The following is a 19428-nucleotide window of genomic DNA, read 5'->3' as shown; positions in this document are numbered from 1 at the left end:
ACTGTGGCTTTATTTGACAACCTTTATAAAGTGATACTAATGCAGTTAGTCTGGGAATAACAGGACAGTCAGACCACAAAGTGAGATGATGCATATTAGCGGTTGTATCTACTGTATATTTAATAAAATCACGAAAGGTATTATAACTTGTATTATATGCATTTTTTCAAATCTTATTTCATTTGAGAGTAACCATGATGATGTTTTAAACTAAAAAAGATCAAATGGAGCCTCTTAAATGGTGAAATGTTAGCCAGCCTCAGTCAGAAATACTATGTTTTTGTGGGTCAGATACTATTCAAATGTCATAGTTACAAGTTTAACTCCTTCCGGAACCCTCTCTATATGGGGCCAAAATGGTAGCTTTAATATTTGCAAATGTGTGTGGAGAGTTGTGTGTCTGTATCTCGATTTGTGTGTGTGCAGTGGGATTTGAAAATGTGTAAATAAATCTGTAAATGTGTGAGGAGATTTGTGTGTCTGTACAACAATCTGCAAATGTGTAAAACTACTTGTGTGTAATCCGTTTTGCAAATGTGTAAAGAATCCACAAATCACAGACACAAGACACAAGTGTCTCTGTGTGTGCTTACAGATTGATCTACACATTTGCAAGTCTCAGTACACATTTGCAGATCTGAATACAGATTTGTGGATTTTTTACACATTTGCAAGTCTCAGTACACATTTGCAGATCTGAATACAGATTTGTGGATTTTTTACACATTTGCAAATCTCAGTACACATTTGCAGATCTGAATACAGATTTGTGGATTTTTTACACATTTGCAAATCTCAGTACACATTTGCAGATCTGAATACAGATTTGTGGATTTTTTACACATTTGCAAAACGGATTACACACAAGTAGTTTTACACATTTGCAGATTGTTGTACAGACACACAAATCTCCTCACACATTTACAGATTTATTTACACATTTTCAAATCCCACTGCACACACACAAATCGAGATACAGACACACAACTCTCCACACACATTTGCAAATATTAAAGCTACCATTTTGGCCCCATATCTCTACTTCCATACTGTTTGCTAGCTGGCTGCCAAGTCTGCTAATTCAATTCATTTTATTCATATAGTGCCAACACATGTCATCTCAAGGCACTTTACAGTTCCTTAGATCATACAGTCAAATTGATTTAGAGTTTTCTATCTAAGGAAAACCACTTGATTGCATCCACTCATTCCCTCACTCTTAAGCATGCTTGTAGTTGGTTAGGATCCTATCTAGGATCTGGCAACACCAGAGCACTGTCTCATATGAATTCATCCTGCTATTCACATTGGTGTATATTCCTTTCTTGTCCATGTTTCCATGGAAACTAGAATTACAATATTTTAAGATTTTGGACCCATCAAAACTTGTAAAAGAATTGTCCTTAAGCTATATTATTTTAGTAAAATTATAGGGACATTACAGAGTTTGTGCAGTAGAGTTTTTAATGATACTGCCACCTGTGGCAAAAACACAGAACTGCAGCACCGTTCAGCTCACACTCATACCTGACAAGAATCTTTTTTTTTTGTTCCTTTTTTCCACCTTAACGTGGAGTTTTCATTGGTCTCTGAGCTGAGCTGAATGCCAGTTGCTTTAGTATCTACAAAATCCATCTTGAATATACCGTTTTGATTGTTTGCTAGGTTTGACGTATTTAAAGGAAAATTCCGGCTTTTAACACTTTTAGCCCATTTTCTGTAGTGTCCAGGATGAAATCGAATGATCGACACCAAAATGTTGACAATTGGTCCTGTCTCTGCTATTTGGCTGCTTCAGAATGGCTTCCATTGTGCATGTCCGATAATGTCCTTAAAACAACCTTAAACGTTCTTTTTTTAAAATATGCTACTCACCGGGTCGTCGGCGCTGTTCAATGACGTTCCAAAAAAAGTTTCGTGTAGAAAAACCGTTCCTGTCTTGTTTTATTTAGCATTTTGTAAATCCCAGAACTATTTTTTCCGATACATCACAACCGCTTATAAACTTCCGCTTCCCGTTCGAATCTGAAGCGTTGCACACTCCATACCACTAGTTGGCGACGGTATCCTCTACCGTCAAACTCAAAGTCCAATATGTCCTCCTCAAGAATCCACCTTTCAGATTCCATTTTCAGAGTTTTTTAAAGTGTTTAACAGAGATGTTAGCACCTCGACGTCGGAGTACACAGAGTGAAGCAGAAACACTTGGGCCTTGCGAAAAGACTACAACTAAGTGTAAACAGGCCCCATTTCCGTTTCCGGTGGCGGAGGGATATTGACTATTCCAACAGAACTCAATGGGATTTACAAAATGCTAAATAAAACACTACAGGAACGTTTTTTCTTTACGAAACTTTTTTTGGAATGTCATTGAACAGCGCTGACGACCCGGTGAGTAGCATATTTAAAAAAAAGAACGTTTAAGGTTGTTTTAAGGACATTATCGGACATGCACAATGGAAGCCATTCTGAAGCAGCCAGGGGGGGATTCTGCATGAGTCAAATAGCAGAGACTGGACCAATTGTCAACATTTTGGTGTCGATCATTCGATTTCATCCTGGACACTACAGAAAATGGGCAAAAAGTGTTAAAAACCGGAATTTTCCTTTAATATGGACACACTTGTGTGTTTCCTGGACTTTTACAGCTGCTTTTTGTATCTCTGCCTCTGTCTCATTGAACCCCAGTCAGCTTCTGCAGATGGCTGCTCACACTGAGCCTGGTTCTGCTGGAGGTTTCTTCCTGTTAAAAGGGAGTTTTTCCTCTCCACTGTCGCTACAAGGATGCTTAGTGTGAAGGATGGCATTCGAGTCAATGAGTCGGTAAAATCAACTGGTTTTCCTTAGATAGAAATTTTTAATCAGTTTGACCGTATGATCTGGTGAACTGTAAAGTGCCTTGAGATGACATGTTTTGTGAATTGTCGCTTTATAGATAAACTGAATAGAATTGAATTGAACTTGATGTCACAACTGCTGAACGTGCTGGAACTACTGACAAGATGTAAAATCAGGAAAATAGGCTTATAGATGCATCAGCGCTGAACTACCAAGGTGTCAGTCTGCTCATCAAATGATGTTTTAGTTGTAAAGAGTCGAATAAAAAAGCTATTTTGAATTTATTTTTCAGTAAAAACCAACACAGTGTCTCTTTAATACTTTTTTTCCCTACACCACTCTGTGCATTTATTCTTTCTGAAAGAATAACAGTTTTAATGGAAAGTAGTAGATGGCACCTTTACATTTTGATTGAATCAAACTTTGAATATGCAGAGATTAACTGCTTAGGTGTTTTTGCATGTTTGGTAGGCAAAGGAGCGCTACACCAAGGCCCTGGAGGAGCTGGACCGTTGCAACCCACGCTACATGGAGGACATGGAGCAGGTGTTTGACCTCACGCAGGAGGCAGAGCGCAAGAGGCTGTGCTTCTTTAAAGACGTCCTGCTGGACATCCACACACACCTAGACCTGTCCGCCAAAGAGAGGTAGAGCAGTTGTATGGAACCGATAAATGTATCTGCAGAGGAAAATGCTATGATATTAATATATGCATTGTCCCTGATGGAGTGAAGGCATCCAGAGTCTGATGCATGTGGAAACGTGTGTATGTACAGAGGGGTTAATGGAAAACCTGAGCTGTTGTCCATTAACTGTTGACCTCTGGGTTTATTTAAACAGGCTGATGTTACCATGGTAAAGTCCAAATCAACATATTGAACAAAATAACTTTAAAGTTGCCTCAATAATTTTTTTAACAAACAGTCTGATTGTGGTGCACTGAATTAAAACTGGTTTACAGGTCAACAATACCCATTTCCTTTTTATTTATTTTTTGATCATTTTAAATGTCTTAATTTCCCCTACAGGACAGATGTAGAGCTAATGAAGGGGATGAAATAACTTCACCTCAAAACAAAATCTTGTTTTTAATGTTTTTACACACCAACAACATGAGAACTCTCATATTTCATGCATGTAACTAATAAATCCCTTTTTGTAGAGCAATATTTGACTAATAATCACTTCGAGCTGTTCAGAGTGCGTCAGTTTGTTTGGTGCATCACCATGATGAAGCTAAAGGTTGCAAATGCTGTTCTATTTTTGATCAATTTACCAAGAGAAACTTTTTCATTAATTCACAGTTTTGTGAACCTGTACCGGGATCTGGGTGAGACCATCCGAGCAGCCAATGATGCTGAAGACCTACGATGGTGGAAGAATACCCACGGACCGGGGATGAGCATGAACTGGCCCCAGTTTGAGGTATGTAAACACTTGCACGCTCAGGACGTTGGGGAAATGTTTTATTCTCTGAAACGCTTCACAACCTCTGAACATTAACTCTCAGTTTGCAAACTGGTTGTAAAAGAAGAGACGGCTCTGGGTGGACTCCATCCAGAGTCTCCTGCTTGTATTTGTGCAACATGCTGAATATTAAACAGGTTTGCAGTGAATGCCTTGTTTTATAGCTGAGAGCAGTGAGTGGGGTCAGGAATGTCAAACACACAGACACACACTTTCTAGTCTTGCTATATGTAGTGAGGACCATGTTCTGATTCCCATTGTCTTTTAGTCTTTTTTAACCCTTTCTATCCCAACCCTGATAATAAACCTAACCACCATCATTGCATACGTAAATCTAACCAGGTCTCTTCAGCTCTGCAGACTGCTTCACAGATGATCAGGAAGATTATAGCATCAGGGTCTTAAATGGTTGACTCTCATTTACTTTGTATAAGATCACCTTGCTTGCAGAGTTTAAAGAGAACAGAAAAAGTCCTGTATGCTGGAGATTTCAGGTGGTAGTACCTTTAGGTGCCTAAATATAGTCTTTAGAAAAGCGAGATATCTCTATGTATGTGAGAATAATTTATTTTCCTCCTTCAGTGTTTGTTCCTGACTTGTAGGCAATGAAAGATAATTCCTTTCCCTTTTGGTTTAAGATGATTTGCAGATCTGGTTTTTGAAGCATAAGAGAGATGTAGTGACTTGGATTCCTGCCTTTCAGCCTCCGCACACCTCTGACTGTGGGCGTTTGGATAACATTGGTGTTTCATTTTGTAAAGCAAAAAGAAAAGCTAAAATGTTCGACTCCAAAACCCAGAAAAAACAAAAAACAAAACTAGGGTTATATTCTCTAAAATTTTTTGATTGTGTGGGGGCATCTTTAGAGTGAAAAGGTGGGAGCTACTCTGAGATCACTGTTAGTTAATAGGTTTAGTTTCTTTCCCCCTTACTGCCCTGCCAGAAATCAGAACGTTTCGAGCTACACCTCATACTTCTTGCATATTAACTGCAATCATAAAAAACTACAACCACATACTACCAGAATTTAAATGGAAAGAAGGCTTGGATTGCTAGTTTGCTCATTTAATTGTTGGTATTAAGTATAGAGTAGCTATATTTGGCAGCATTTTCATAGCTAACCACTAGGTGGCGTCAAAGTACCTTCAGTATGACTCTTTTAGGAGTTGAATTAGCATTGACAAACATTAATGGTACCTTGAGTACTTTCTGTTTGGAGCATTTAATGAAGGGTTTATCTTGTGTAAAGCCTGACCTCTGAGGCTTCTTTATTTCCCCTTTTTTCGTGTTTTTAGATATGCGAGTACCTTTGTCATTGTAGTGTTTTTGCTTGTTTCTTTTAACCATCCTCACGTTTTGTTCCACGGTTACAGTCAGTAGGAAAGTTGGCAGGGAGAGACCTGTCTCTGTCCTCAGAGGAATCTCCCAGCGTTCCCACAGTGCTGCTGACACGCAAACAAGAGGCCCTTTGTTAGCAACACACACACACTCGCTCTCTCCCACAGACTCGCTTACAGCCTTCCTATTAGATCCCTGTACGTCTTAAAGCTTTCTGTCAACTTTCTGTATCCCTCCTTTCAACATCACCTCGTCATCTGCTGATGATCGGGTTTTTATTGCCAAATGAGCTCTGCTGACTTTACATGTTTAGTCCATTATTCCTGTACCTGTGTGGACATTTAGTTCACAGCAAACGCCTCCTTTAGTTCCTTAGAGACAATAAAACCACCAGTAACTTCATCCAGAGCTGCCCTCCTTCTGTTGGTTGCACCCTGTTGTTGTTATAGTGGGCGTGCATGTTTGTTGTCTGGATGTTATCTGAGACCGAGATCTCTATTAAAATAGGACAAATGTACAAATGTAAAGTAGAATACCTTTAAAGAGAAATATTTAATTTTATAGCTTTTTATTATTCAGCATTTCTCTTAAGTTCTGGATTGACTGATGGAAAAAAAAAGTCATATTTTTTTTCTTTGTCGTGTTTGCATGCAGGAGTGGTCTCCTGATTCAAGCCGCACCATCAGCCGTAAGGAGCGAGGAGGAAACTCTGAGGAGAATGTGGTCACCCTCACCAACATAGTCTCATCGGGTGGAGGAGACGTCCCGCCCAGTCCCATCACCATGGATACGAGCAGGTAAATAATTACGCAACTAATAACCACAATTTACAAGGGGTGTTACATAATAACGGCATTAGTAACAGAGTTCTGTTTTCAGTTACTGAGTAATCTAATTCTTTTTCCTATATTGGTAACAGCGTTGTCTTAATTCCAATCTAATGTAGCACATTGCTGCACCTTGATGAGTCAAGTTGACTTTTCTGAAGCACCGCCTCCTACAATGAGGAAAGAAGGCGTTCTTCTTTCCTCATACACCGTGTCATTTTGTATACATGGTGTATACTAAACAAAATTTTATTTTGAACAGCATTCATGACATTTTCATTTCTTAAAGTGCAGCAGTGGTCATATGTAAACAGTGTGGGAGAAAAAAAACATGGTGTACAAAACGCATTGATTTGGAAGTTCAGAGCATTAAATATATATGATGCAATTATGCAGAGTTTTGGTTTGGTGTTGCATTGTGATGCAGAGTCTGTGATTTTGAGTTTTTAAAACAGTTTAGCAGTCTGATGGCTGTGCGGAAGAAGCTGTTTTGGAATCTGTGGATCTACATCAAAATGCTGCAAAGCCTCTTCACAGAGGGCAGTAAGGAGAAAAGTCCATAGTGGGGGTGTGAGGGGTCATTGGTAATGTTATGGGACAAGCAGCGCTTGGATGAAATGTCTTTTATGGATGAATAAGTAGCCCCAATGATCCCATATTCTGTTCTTACCACTCTTCTCACCTTCTTCCAGTCTGAGGCGCTATAGCCTCCACACCACACTGTGAGACAGCTGGTCAGAACGCTCTCTATGGTGCTTCCTTAGATGGTTGTGAGGATAGGTGGGCTCTCCTCATCCTCCCCAGGAAGTACATGCGCTTCTGTGCCCTTTTGACCAGTGAGGTGGTGTTTACATTCCAGGTGAGGTTGTCTGTGATGTGCACCCCTAGAAATTTGGTGCTGTTGACCACCTCTACAGCTGAGCTGTTGATGACCAGTGGAGCGTGGTTTGGCCGTTCTCCCTGAAGTCCAAGATGATCTCCTTCTTCTTCTCCACATTCAGGATCAGGCTGTTATCTTTGCACCAGTCCACCAGCTGCTTCACCTCCTCTCTGTAGTCCTGGTCATTGTCGTCTCTGATGAGGCCTACCACTATGGTGTCGTCTGCAAAATTCACAATGTGATTGGTGGTGAACCTGGGGACGCGGTCATGTGTCGTCATAGAGAAAAGCAGGTGGCTCAGGACGCAGACCTGAGGGAAGCCTGTGCTCAGGATGATGACATCAGAGGTGTTCTGTCCAACCCAGACTGACTGAGGTCTGTTGATGAGGAAGTCTAGCAGCCAGATTCAGAGGGCTGTATTGAAGACCAGCTTTTTCAGTTTGCCCATCAGATGATGGTGTTGAAAGCTGAACTGAAGTCCAGGAACAGCATCCACACGTGAGTGTTCTTCTCCACCAAGTGTGCCAGGCTCAGGTGGAGAGCAGCAGAGATGGCGTCCTCAGTGGAGCGGGTCGAATGTTGGCGGCAGACTGGAGACGTTCTTTAACCAGCCTTTCGAAGCACTTCATCATGATGGGAGTCAGTGTGACAGGCTGGTAATCATTGAGTGAGGTGACCTGAGGCTTTTTTGGGACCGGAATAACGGTGGCAGACTTGAAGCATGCTGGCACTATGGATTGGTCCAGCGAGGGGTTAAAAATGTCTGTGAATGACACCAGCCAGCTGACCCGAACACTCCTTAAAAACCCGCCCAGGTATGTTATCGAAGCCTATTCGAGGCACAGTGAGGTGATTGGCTGAGGGGACATAATGTAGGTGGGTGTTCAGCACGTGATGTTTGCTCACACTGAGGGGAGATGCGAGGCAATGGGGGAGAGATCTGCAGATTCAATGGCAGCGTTTCCAAAGGAAAGGCATTCTCTGAAGGCAAAGGTTAATCTTTCTATTTCAGGGAACAAAGGTTTTATATCCACATCTGTTGCAACCTTCTCTGATCTAATGCAGCACTGACGGACGGCTGGCTGCCTTTGTTTATCAATATATGGACTTCTGTTATTTATTTATTTTCCACAGATATACTGGAAGACGTTCCTGTTTTTTCTGTATTTTTTTTTCTGGAACTGTTTAACTTCACACAATTTTAATTCAGTTTAGTTAAGTTGCTTGAATATAATTAAACATAATTTGATCGTTGATATGAATATATTGCAGTTCAGTTTCTTGGTTGACCTTCCCTCCAGACTCACCTAAATGGTAGATTAGTAGAGACTGTTTTCAGACATGTATTCCCTTTTCATTAGTGATTTAACTTATTAATTAATATGAAACCATCTTTTTGATTATTAAACTCACGGTTGTATGAAAGTAACATAAAGTCATCTGAATAACTCAGTAACTTTTTCAGAGAAATAACTAGTTGCTTTTTTAGGTAATGTTGCCAACACTGTTTATTGTTTCCAGCCAGTATGGAATTTCTGTCTTTCGGGTTAATTCCATTTCAAGTTTCTGGTTTTGTCCAAGTTTGAAAATCTGTTTATCAAGTTGAAGAATTTGGAGATGACCAAAAACTTATATAAGCCTCAGATAGGAATTGCATCAATGCTTGGGTCACAGCCTAGCATCATCAGGGATAGAGGGCTAATGAGAGAAATGTATGTCTGGAGGATTGCTCATGTGGGGTCTATGACGACAAACGAAACAGCTTTACTCGTCATTAAAGATGAACTATTTATGTTGCACATCTGAAAAATACAATAAAATATTTCAGTTTTATAATTTGGATTATTGGGTGAGTTGGACGGCGCCCTTGCGCCCTCTACTAGCCAGCTGTCACTGGTACTAGCTCTGGATCCCACAAACTCTTGACTAAAAGCCTTTGAACATTGAATGAGATCAAAGGAGTTCCCTTTGATTTTTCCATCAGAATGTTCAGGAGGGTTATTGTGATATAAGCTAAGGTTTTGGAGTCCTCTGTCCACCATTTTAAAGGAGGATCATAGTGTTCATCAACAACAGACATATGTTAGCAGCAGTTTGCATGAAGCCTCTGCAGTGGGCTGCTTTGACTGGCACAGAGGACGGATGGCATAGAGGAACTGCTGATCTTGAAGAACTAGTGAGTCAGTGTGAGGTTGGATTGCATCCGGAAATAAACATTCTGTGTAAACAGCCTGTTGTAACTTGGCCAAATGGGGACTTTTTATAGAGTTTTCCACTTCATTTTAAGGAGTTCACCTTTCCTCTGAGGCATGCACAGATTTACATGTTCCACGTTTGATTTAAGAGTCGCCTGTGGTTGTTGTTTTTTGTGAAGCTTTAAAACAGCATGTTTCTGTGGGCTGTTTAGTCCAGACTGAACAGAAGACTACAATTATCTCTAAGCATCCTGTGGGTAAGTGAGTGAGTGAGGCAGCATAGTTCACTTCTGTTGGACCTGGTCGTCTCGCCTCCCTGTGGAGGTTTTTAATCCTGAACAAAACGGTCTCTAATGAGAAGCTGAAAACTAAGGTTTTATCCATGTGTTACTCATTCTGGAAAATGGTGCATCTTCCTTTTCTTTGTAAGGATTATAAATATGAGTTAAAGAATGTTAAGTAGATAAATGCAACTGGGATGGAGCTGTTTGGTTTTCTCAAAGTTTCATCTTAAAGACACTGTCTCTTCCAGGTGTGTTACTCTGGAGTTTTTGTGTGAGCTTTAAGCAAAATTGGGGGGAAAAAAAAACTTAAAATAAGGCAAACAGCAGAGGTTGTGTTCTACTCAACCTGCACAAGATTTTCTTGTGTATTAAAATGATCTTGATATATAGTTCCTCAGAAATTTCTCAAGAATGTCTTTTCTATGCAGTTTCAGAGCTACGTATCTAAAACTGTATTTTTATTTTTGCACATGAGATGCAAAGCTTTATTTAAGCCCAGCCAAGCTGTGTTATCTTCACCTTTAAATGTCTTGTTTTTAGCTTCAGAGCTCCAGGAAAGCTCAAGGTTCTCTGGATGACGGACCTACTTGTTTTTTTGTTTTTATTTTCATCTCGACATTTAGGATGAAAGATTATTCCTCAGACTGGTCAGATGAGGAGAGTCCGAAGAAGGTGCTAGCTGTGAACGGCGTGGGGGAGGCGGACGATAAGGAGGAGCAGGAACAGGTTGAGGGGGTGCCAGTGAGAGCGCTCTATGATTACACGGGCCAGGAGTCGGACGAGCTCAGCTTTAAAGCAGGTATTAACCCCAACTAATGCTTTTCACCCTCTAACCAGCATGTTTCAGAATAATTTATGCTAAGAAATCATATTTTAAATTTTTTTTTTGTGACCCTGTCCATAACCAGATGCACACTTCTCCCTTGGATGCCTTTCATAATGTTTTCATAGCTCATTTTGAACATTAGTGGTGATGCTTTAAATCAATCTGATGGGCTTAGTTGTTTTTTCTGAGTTACAGAAACATTCCAGCCGCTCGAACAGCGAGTGTGCAGGACGACTGTGCAGTTTTTGCTTCATTTCTAACACTTTTAAGTTGAAGCATAAACTAGCAAAGCTTTTTCTTGAAATGTGTTGCAGCAAGAAATGACCATATTCGGAAGAAAGGGAGGGAGTAACAAGTTAGCAATTCATCTTAACATTTCACTAATAATTAGTAATCAATTTAGATAAGCAAGGACGGACGGTTGGGGACACACACCACTGATGCCCCAAATTACATAAATGATGTCTTATAAAAGGACTTCAGATGAAAGCCATACATTTTTAAATGCAACAGTATAATTTACTTATGATGAACATTTTTTTAGTCATTTTAGTTTATGCTCCTTTTCATATAACAAAAAGCTTTATTAATTACCTTAATCAGTGTTTTCTGTTTGCACTAAAACATCAAACCTTAAATATTTTGCAAGCCTGAGCTCTAGACCAACAACTGTCCCAGGTATAATGCTACGTTCACACCGGATGCGCTGGTTTTAAAAAAAGCGCCTGCTGCTTGATTTTTTATGCTTGTCCACATTAAGGTCAGACGTGCCTCAAGAGCCTCTTTGACTCACCTGAAGCGTGTCCAGAAAAGTGTGCACAGATGCGTCTGCTTCTGGGTTCAATGGCACAAAGTGGCCTTGCTATATTTGCTGTGATCAGTAGGTAAAAAGTAGTTCTAATATATTTTAATGCAAGAAACTCAACCTCAAAACATAATCTTTGCAGTCATTTCATCAAGATTATGATTTTTCCATAAAATATTATTTTGCTTTTGGAGGCGTGCACACCCCCACATTCCAGCGGTGCACTGTAACTGAGAATCCCCAGCAGCAGCTGCCTCAGGCCGGGTCGCCTCTGGAGGGGTTTCTGCTACCGTTGGTGGTGGCTGGAAGTAGATGTTAGTTTTTTTCAGGTATGTGGTACAAACTGCAGGCACCACATTATATTTTGCCGGCAGGTTTCAACATTTTAAGTTAATTGAAGAGTTAATAAACTGCTTCAGGGGAGTGATGATAGCACTCTGCATCAGCAGTGCTGTTTCTGTATCCCTGCCAGCTTATAGATCTGATTGGTTGATGTGGTATGTCGAGCAGCAAAATTTATTTTTAAGCTCCATGATGCTCAGAAGCTTTATGAATCGCAGCTTTGGCTGCTCAGATGTGTCAAGATGCGCTGCTCCTGCTGCTCAAAACATGCTGCACGACTTTTGATGCGCCTTTATATGTTTCAGCCATTTATTTTGCATTTAAACCTGCTGCTTCTGCTGCCCAAATCACGTCTGGTGTGAACATAGCATTACAGTTCTGAAAGATTTGGTCTTTAACTGCTACAACAATCTGTGAATCATAGAGGGGTCGCGATCATTAGGTGTTCTTACAATAGGTGTAAGATTTGTATTCCTGGATTCGAAAATGCCAACTGAAGAAAAAAATCCCCATTTTTATTTAATGCTCTTGCAGACAAAGAAGCAAAGACGGTTTTTATAAATAGTCAAAACATTTTTTAGTATTTCTCTGTGACTAATAATTGCTTATATTGTTTTGTAACCATTTCATAAGAAAAGTTTGTTTTTTGAATCCTCCCAGCAGGTGTTTATAAATGCTGCTTGGATTGCATGTAAAACCAGTTTGTAGAGTTATTTTTTTTGTAAGTAGGAAATTATGTTTATTTTTGTGTAAAACATTATTAAACTAGAAAATCCCTCTGAGATTACAGACCTCTGCCATGCAGCTTTATTGCCCCCATATTGTGACTTCCACCTATAGCTAATATTTGATATGATTTTTTTGATCTAGAACAGGTGTCACCAACCTTTTTAAGGCTGAGAGCTACTTCATGAATCCTGGGCTACCAATACTGACCTTTGAACTGGAACAGTCAGCGTTCACCTAAACTTTATACATATTAACATATTTTTAGTGTTTCTTTTAATTGCTAATTTTGTTTTATATATTTTCATTTTGAAATATGTATAAATGCTTAAATACTTTTTATGGATAATATGATGAGATGCTCTGAAATCGTATTGATACTGTTGGTCTTTAATAACTTATAAAGGTAGCATACTTGTGAGTTGTGCTGTTTGCAGAAGAAGGCCCCCCATGTGGTGTTTGAGGGCCCGTTGGAACCCACGGATACAGCGTTGGTGACCCCTGATTTAGAAGTCATGACATTGTAAAAAGGAGTTTTTATCAGTAGCTGCTTATAAATCCTGCTTTAAACATTCTATACACATCCAGTTAACTGGGTTGATTACAAATACAGATCATTAGTAGGAATTGTTCAGTATTGTGAACAGCAATCTCAAATTCTGCATTTTTGTAACGAGCAGTTTAAATCTCAAGCTGGTGTTTATAAATCCTAATTGAATCAGATTTGTTTTCTTGTTTTCAATGAAACTCAGGTTTTACTTTTCCCTCAGATTGATGGAGAGCATTCCCACGCTATAACGGTCTGCTGAGGACCCTTTAAATAATATCATCTGGTGTATATCCAGTATTTTGGTGGTAAAATAGGTTCCTAAATGTTCTATCCTTGTTAAGTAGAGATTAGAAGGTGCAGATGCAAGTCAGCACAGTAAGAAACAACTACGGCTGTTTTTCTTGGCCTTGTTAAATCTGCAGCTGGGGTTTTCTACATCTACAATCAATCTGGATGCATATCGGCAGTTAGGTTTATAAATACAAACCAGATGTTGGAATTTAACGCTTTCTAAAAGTCCTTTGTATTGCACCATCTGGTGTTTATATATCCAGAATATATATAAATATATATAACCCCCCCAAAGAGGGGATTGCACTTTGACTGAAAGGGATGTTTTTTTTTTTATCTTAATATTCAGTTATGGAAAATCAAAGTGTCTCTTCGTAGAACCATGTAAGAACCAGGTCTACCACTAGGGGTGCTCCGTCAGAGTGGCTTTAAGTTTTCAGTGAAAACCTACGTCTTTGTTGAGAGGGGATTTTTTCTGTGATTCTGCTTTAAAAGGTCAAGCAATGCTTTTTTTATTGTAAAAGTAAAGAGCTTTCCACGTGTTGATATAAAACTGCCACTTAAAAAAAATATGTATTCCCTGGGTTCCTCCCTTAAAAGCATTTTTATGAGACTCTGAAAATGGAGGAAGTGCTGAGGTTTGCTTTGGAAACGGGTCCGGAAAATGTTTCAAAGAGAGAAACAAGGAGAATTGTAAAGAAGCTGTATTATAGTTGAGTTGCAAATATTAAATGTTTTTTTTTTTAACTTGTCAAAAAACAACAGAATTTCTCTGTGGGTTAAATCAGTTGTCTAAAGTTGAAGCAGTTGGCCTGTTTTTCTGTGTCTTGCCTTGTTAGTCTGTCCTCTGCTTTGGTCAGTGGAACAAAATCAATAGAACATAATGATACTGCATCTTATTAGTAACTGTTAAACCTGACTGACATAAGAGGAACTAACCTGTGCCTTTTTTGTTTTTGTCATAAACCATTTAGAACCAAATATTCTCTCTGTTCTGTATTTAGTCAGAGATCATCTCAGTAAATCTGTCTGGTGTGCACTAGTGTGCTTAACTTTCATCTCTATTCTTCAGGCGAGGAGCTGCTGAAGCTCGGAGAGGAGGACGAGCAGGGCTGGTGTAAAGGGCAGCTGAAGAGCGGCCAGGTTGGCCTTTATCCTGCCAACTATGTCCAGGCCATCACTTCCTGATGGCTCTAGCTGCTCAACTCGGCCAATTAGGAAGCTGCAGTCGGCCTGCCAGGAATCACTGAAAGCATTCAGTGACAGCCTGAGGATGTCTTTGCAAAGGAAGTGACTGTTTCAGGATACCCGTTGCAAGCCTGTCTTTACTGTCATTTGAGCAACACTTGACTCTTCGGTCGAACGAAAGAAAATCCTCCTTTTGAGATATTCAGTTAAACTCATTTGACAGAGGAGAGAACAGAACTACGCTGCCAGCAGTCATTCAGCACTACTAGGAAAAGCAGAAAGGCAATTTTTGCCGTATTTTCTAACTGGAAATATTTAACTCTGTACTTGGATACAAACAATCAACAGCAAGTAACGCACCATAAACTTGGCTTTTCTTTTCATTCTAGCCATTTGAACATTCTGCAAAATGTATACCAGGTTGGAATGAAAGCTCAGTCCAGCTCACATGGGGCTAGGACTTGCATAGCTTAGCATAGGAGCAGTCTAACTATGCTAAGCTCCTCTGTTTATTGCAACATCCAATTTGAGAAGCTTTAATTTGAAATGTAATCATTGCACATTTCAAACATGCCTATGTGAAAGTTTTTATCCTCATTTACCAGTATTACCTGGAGCCCCTAGTGGTCATCAGAGTAACTGCATGTTCAACATATTCCTCCTTTTTTTTTTGTCCCTGGATGATAATCTTTAAAGTGTTTTCTCACAAAAATGGTTCTGACTCAGTATTTCACCCTCAGTAAGTTGTAAAGAGAATGGCTTCAGTTGGAGGGAGAAAAAGTGAATTCCTGCAGACTAACTGGATGTAAAAGTAAAATATGACAAAGAGTTTTCTTGGAAATGTTATCTCTTATCCTTAAGTCTCCAAAATAGAAAAGTTCTGGTATCTGGTGAGGGCAAGATACTAATTATTAATAACTGGCCTACTGAACCCTGTTAAAGATATTCCTTTGAGATGAAAAGCCAAATTGCAGACTGTCAGTGCCTTAGATTAGAGGCTAGAAATGTGCCCCGCTGTTGGGAATCACATCCTACAAATACACAGCATGGCGCCTCTGTTTAAACGATCTATAATTTTCTGGAAATGTGCTGGCCTCCGTTCTGTTTGAATGAAGAACTACATCCCACATACCGACACCTCGGGCCATCACAAACCATTTTGGAAATGTGCACACCATCATAATTTGGCTGATTCCTTACAGCCTGCTGATGAACAGCGCCGCCCTACAGTTTGGCCAAAGAATTGCATCTGGACTCATTAAAGTGACCAACTCCACTGCTCTGCTGTTGAACAGAGACACCTGGTAGAGCTTAAATTGGACTTTGCAGTGAGCACCTGACTGGATTCTTTCCTCCCATTTCTTTAACGTGTTTGTTTTAAGTTAGTTGTTCTAGCTATTCTAGGTTTGGATGTGACTCTCTTTGTTTTTTTAAATGATAATAATAATATTAAGAGCGATTTGTTTATATTAGCTTCTGACAGTTTAAATTGTTTTTAAAAATGTTATTTTTTACAGTGTCAGTCGGTTTCCTTTTGACTCTTCCTCCATGGGGACAATTGTGACCAGTGAGAGAGGTTTCTTTTTAAAGTCTGGCTGTGAACACAACACATTGACCTCAGTCAGATAACACAAGTATAGATTTTTATTGTATACTCTTCTATTCTTTTTGCTTTAATTTTGGGGGGTTGTTTTTTTCCATGTTTAAATTGTTTTTCTGAGGAAAGCTTCCTCTGTCCTGCTGATCCAAGTACATCTAAAGCTAACCTGCATACATGTTTAAATTCTAATGAGAGATAAGAGAATGTGTGAGTTCCTGCTCGCTCTTTAAGTCTTTCCTACAGTGTAGCATGTACAGTATGTAAGATTGGAGAAATAAACCAAGCTTGCTGCAGTTGAAGATCTTTTCAGGCTGTTCTTCCTTTACTGAGGCGTGTTAAATTATTTCTTCTGATTTATCCGGCCATTTTCAGTCTGGTGTCTATCTCCAGCTGTCTACGGGCAATAGGCGGGGTTCACCCTGGACGTGTCGCCAGGGCAACACGGAGATACAACCACACACTCACACCTAAGGAGAATTTAGAGAAGTCAGTTAACCTGACAGTCATGTTCTTGGACTGTGGAAGGAGTACCCGGAAAGAACCCATGCATGCTCAGGGAGAACTCCATGCAGAAAGATCCCTGGCTGGGAATCGAACCAGGAACCCTGCTGCAAGGCAGCAGTGCCACCCACTGTGCCAATGAGCATCCCTTCTTCTGATTTAACTGATGACAAAATGCTGTCTAACAAATACCTTTTTCTTTTGGCCCTGAGTTATCCCAGGAAAAAACAAACTTCTCTTTTGAAGTAAAAAAAACAAAACAAACCGAACTGAATATGAGACGCCTTTCAAAACTATTCACACCCCGTTAACTTGTCACAGACGTCTATGTTTTTAAATTAGCTTGTACGTGACAGAAAATGAAGTGCAAAGTTTTAAGACGAAAATGATTTTGGAATCGAAACCATCAGGCAGTGATGTGTTTTACCTCTTTAACACTGATGCCACTAAAAAAAACCCAGAGCATCCAGTTGAATTAAAAATTTATTCAAAAGGGAGGTGACAGTTTGAGCTAATCTTGGTATGGTTTCATCTGTTGTGTTAAGGACTCAGAGGTTGGAAATCAGAGAACCAAAGTATTTTGTATTTTTTTTTTATTTATTATTTTTTTTTTTTACACCGGTCTTTTTGGGTCTGCAAAATTTGTTGATAAACAAAAAATAAGATGCCACATTTATTAAGATGAACTCTCATTTTCCTCCCACTTTTTATTCTTCAGAGTTGCATTATGTCCATACAGTCTCTGAGCCTTAGCCTCTGATCCTCTCCAGCCATATTCCCGGCGTGTGAATTAAAGGTTAGTCCCTTCTAATGGCAACATGTATTCAGGGGGTGGATGCCGGATGCAATCTGGTAATTGTGCTTCATGATATGGTGCAACTCTGGGATTAGATTTTAAAATGAATTTCCTAAGCTTTAAACATTTCACTAAGCTTTTACTTAATCCATCATGCAACCATACAAAGGTGATTATCAGTAATGTGTGATTGATAATTTTTTATTGAAAATGAAGATAAAAATAGTTGTCATATTTTTAATCAAGGAACCGAAGTGCGTTTCAAGAGTGTTTTTATTTTATTTTAATTTGACAGATGTAGCAGATAATTTTGAATACCACTGATTTACCTTTTCAGGTGTTCTTCCTGTTTGCTTTGCATGCAAACACAAAGGTGATGAACACAGGAAGGTGAGTCACCAGAGATCCATCTTTTGACAGATAGTTTCAATACCTTTTAATTAGTAATGACTCATTGAGTCATAATACAATGATAATTCTGTTGGCTATTTTTATCACTGTCTGACTGGAGGAACTGCACTAATGTTAGTTTTTCTGCTGGTGTCCCTCTGGCCTTTTCGATGAGCTGGCATTTTCTGCTATAGAACACTGTTTTGATGCCCCCTGTTGGAGAAAAGAGGATAAAAAAATAAATAAATCAATATATATAAATATAATTTAAGGGCATGTATATGTGCGTGTAAAAGTTTTGGGTTTGATTCCCTACCAGTGGTCTTAGAATTTGCATTTTCCAGCATGTGTCGTTTCTCTCCTCTCCAGGTTCTCCGGTTTCCTCCAACAGTCCAATATTAATGACCTGATCGGTTTAATGGCTTCTCTAAATTATGTGCGGGTATGGTGGTACGTCTCTGTGTTGTCTTGTAACAGACGGATGACCTGTCCGGGGTGTACCCTACCTCTCAACCATACCCCTTCCAGGGGTCTATGTATCAAGACAGAACTACTGATAGTGTCCCCAGTTTTAGAGGTTATTGCTGTAGACCATATAGGTGTGATACCACAACGTACAATTTACAATACCTTAGCAAGGACCTCAGAGAAGCAAATGTTACAGCTCACTTTGGGAGGGATTAATAAGAAAATCTGCACCATTTGACATCTACAAATTAGGAGTGGCTGAATGCCAGCAGATTTTTGCCCTAGGTCAGTCCAGAGCAACAGAGCAAAGCCCCAAGAACTCCACCTCAAAAGTATGGCTTTTCAGAGTTGAAAGATTAAGCTTTGCCCTTTGAATGTGGCAGCACACTATCTGAATAAATCGCAATACCTCTGGAGCAATAGTATTTGAATGGTAAGACTGGGGATGGAAAGTAAGCCAAGTATATCACTAGATATTTCTTATTTGGAACATATATTTACGATATTGGTATAAACAAGATAAAATCCTCAGTGGGACTACCAAAGATGCCCACAATTTTACCAATTTTATAAAACCCCACAATATAACATTTTAGAAGCATTTGCTTTAAAAGACAAAACATAAAACCTGGAACATTGGTCAGTGAAGAATGCACTTAACTGTGAATATGGAAAAATGTTAAAATATATTTTGTATATCCTTAGATGAGAGGTTTAGCCATGATGCACAGCTCCTTGTTTGCAGAAAACTAGAAATGCAGCAAAAAAAACTATGGCTGAATCCCAAACCGCCCCCAAAACGCTAACCCTCCATTTGCAAGTTAAAGAGAAGGGAACCGTGCAGTGGGTACACTGAGCTCCATTTTTATAAATATAAAATATATAAACTGTTTCTGTTTGACACTCTAGTGAGTCAATAGTCAACCCTTTTGTATATCCAGGCATTCTAGTCCAACAGGGGGCAATCGGACACCCAAAGCTCATCACAAACCAGGCCACCAACAGGGACAATGATCTCAAGTTCAGCAGCAAATCTACAGGAGAATAGATGAAGAAAATCAAGTTGTTTAATGGGCTAACAGGAATTGTTGATCTAAAAGATGTCTGCAAAAAAAA

General features: G+C 39.5%; 1 protein-coding gene across 3 annotated transcripts in view; it reads left to right on the top strand.

The window, feature by feature from the left end:
• pacsin3 (protein kinase C and casein kinase substrate in neurons 3) overlaps window positions 1-16456 on the top strand; it is a 36782-nt gene extending 20326 nt beyond the window's left edge. For all 3 annotated transcript variants that reach the window (XM_038268712.1, XM_038268641.1, XM_038268571.1), the window contains 5 exons: window positions 3310-3485; window positions 4143-4263; window positions 6298-6440; window positions 10453-10628; window positions 14442-16456. In XM_038268712.1, coding sequence (XP_038124640.1) covers window positions 3310-3485; window positions 4143-4263; window positions 6298-6440; window positions 10453-10628; window positions 14442-14557 — 732 coding nt within the window. In that variant the 3' untranslated portion in view covers window positions 14558-16456. The remainder of the gene's footprint in view (window positions 1-3309; window positions 3486-4142; window positions 4264-6297; window positions 6441-10452; window positions 10629-14441) is intronic.
• Window positions 16457-19428: the final 2972 nt, after the last annotated feature.

This window comes from Cyprinodon tularosa, unplaced genomic scaffold, assembly GCF_016077235.1.
Source record: "Cyprinodon tularosa strain WSP-4 unplaced genomic scaffold, ASM1607723v1 ctg100, whole genome shotgun sequence".
NCBI classification, from domain to species: domain Eukaryota; kingdom Metazoa; phylum Chordata; class Actinopteri; order Cyprinodontiformes; family Cyprinodontidae; genus Cyprinodon; species Cyprinodon tularosa.
The sequence above is the reverse complement of the archived record's forward strand: the minus strand, read 5'-3'. Positions and strand labels throughout refer to the sequence as shown.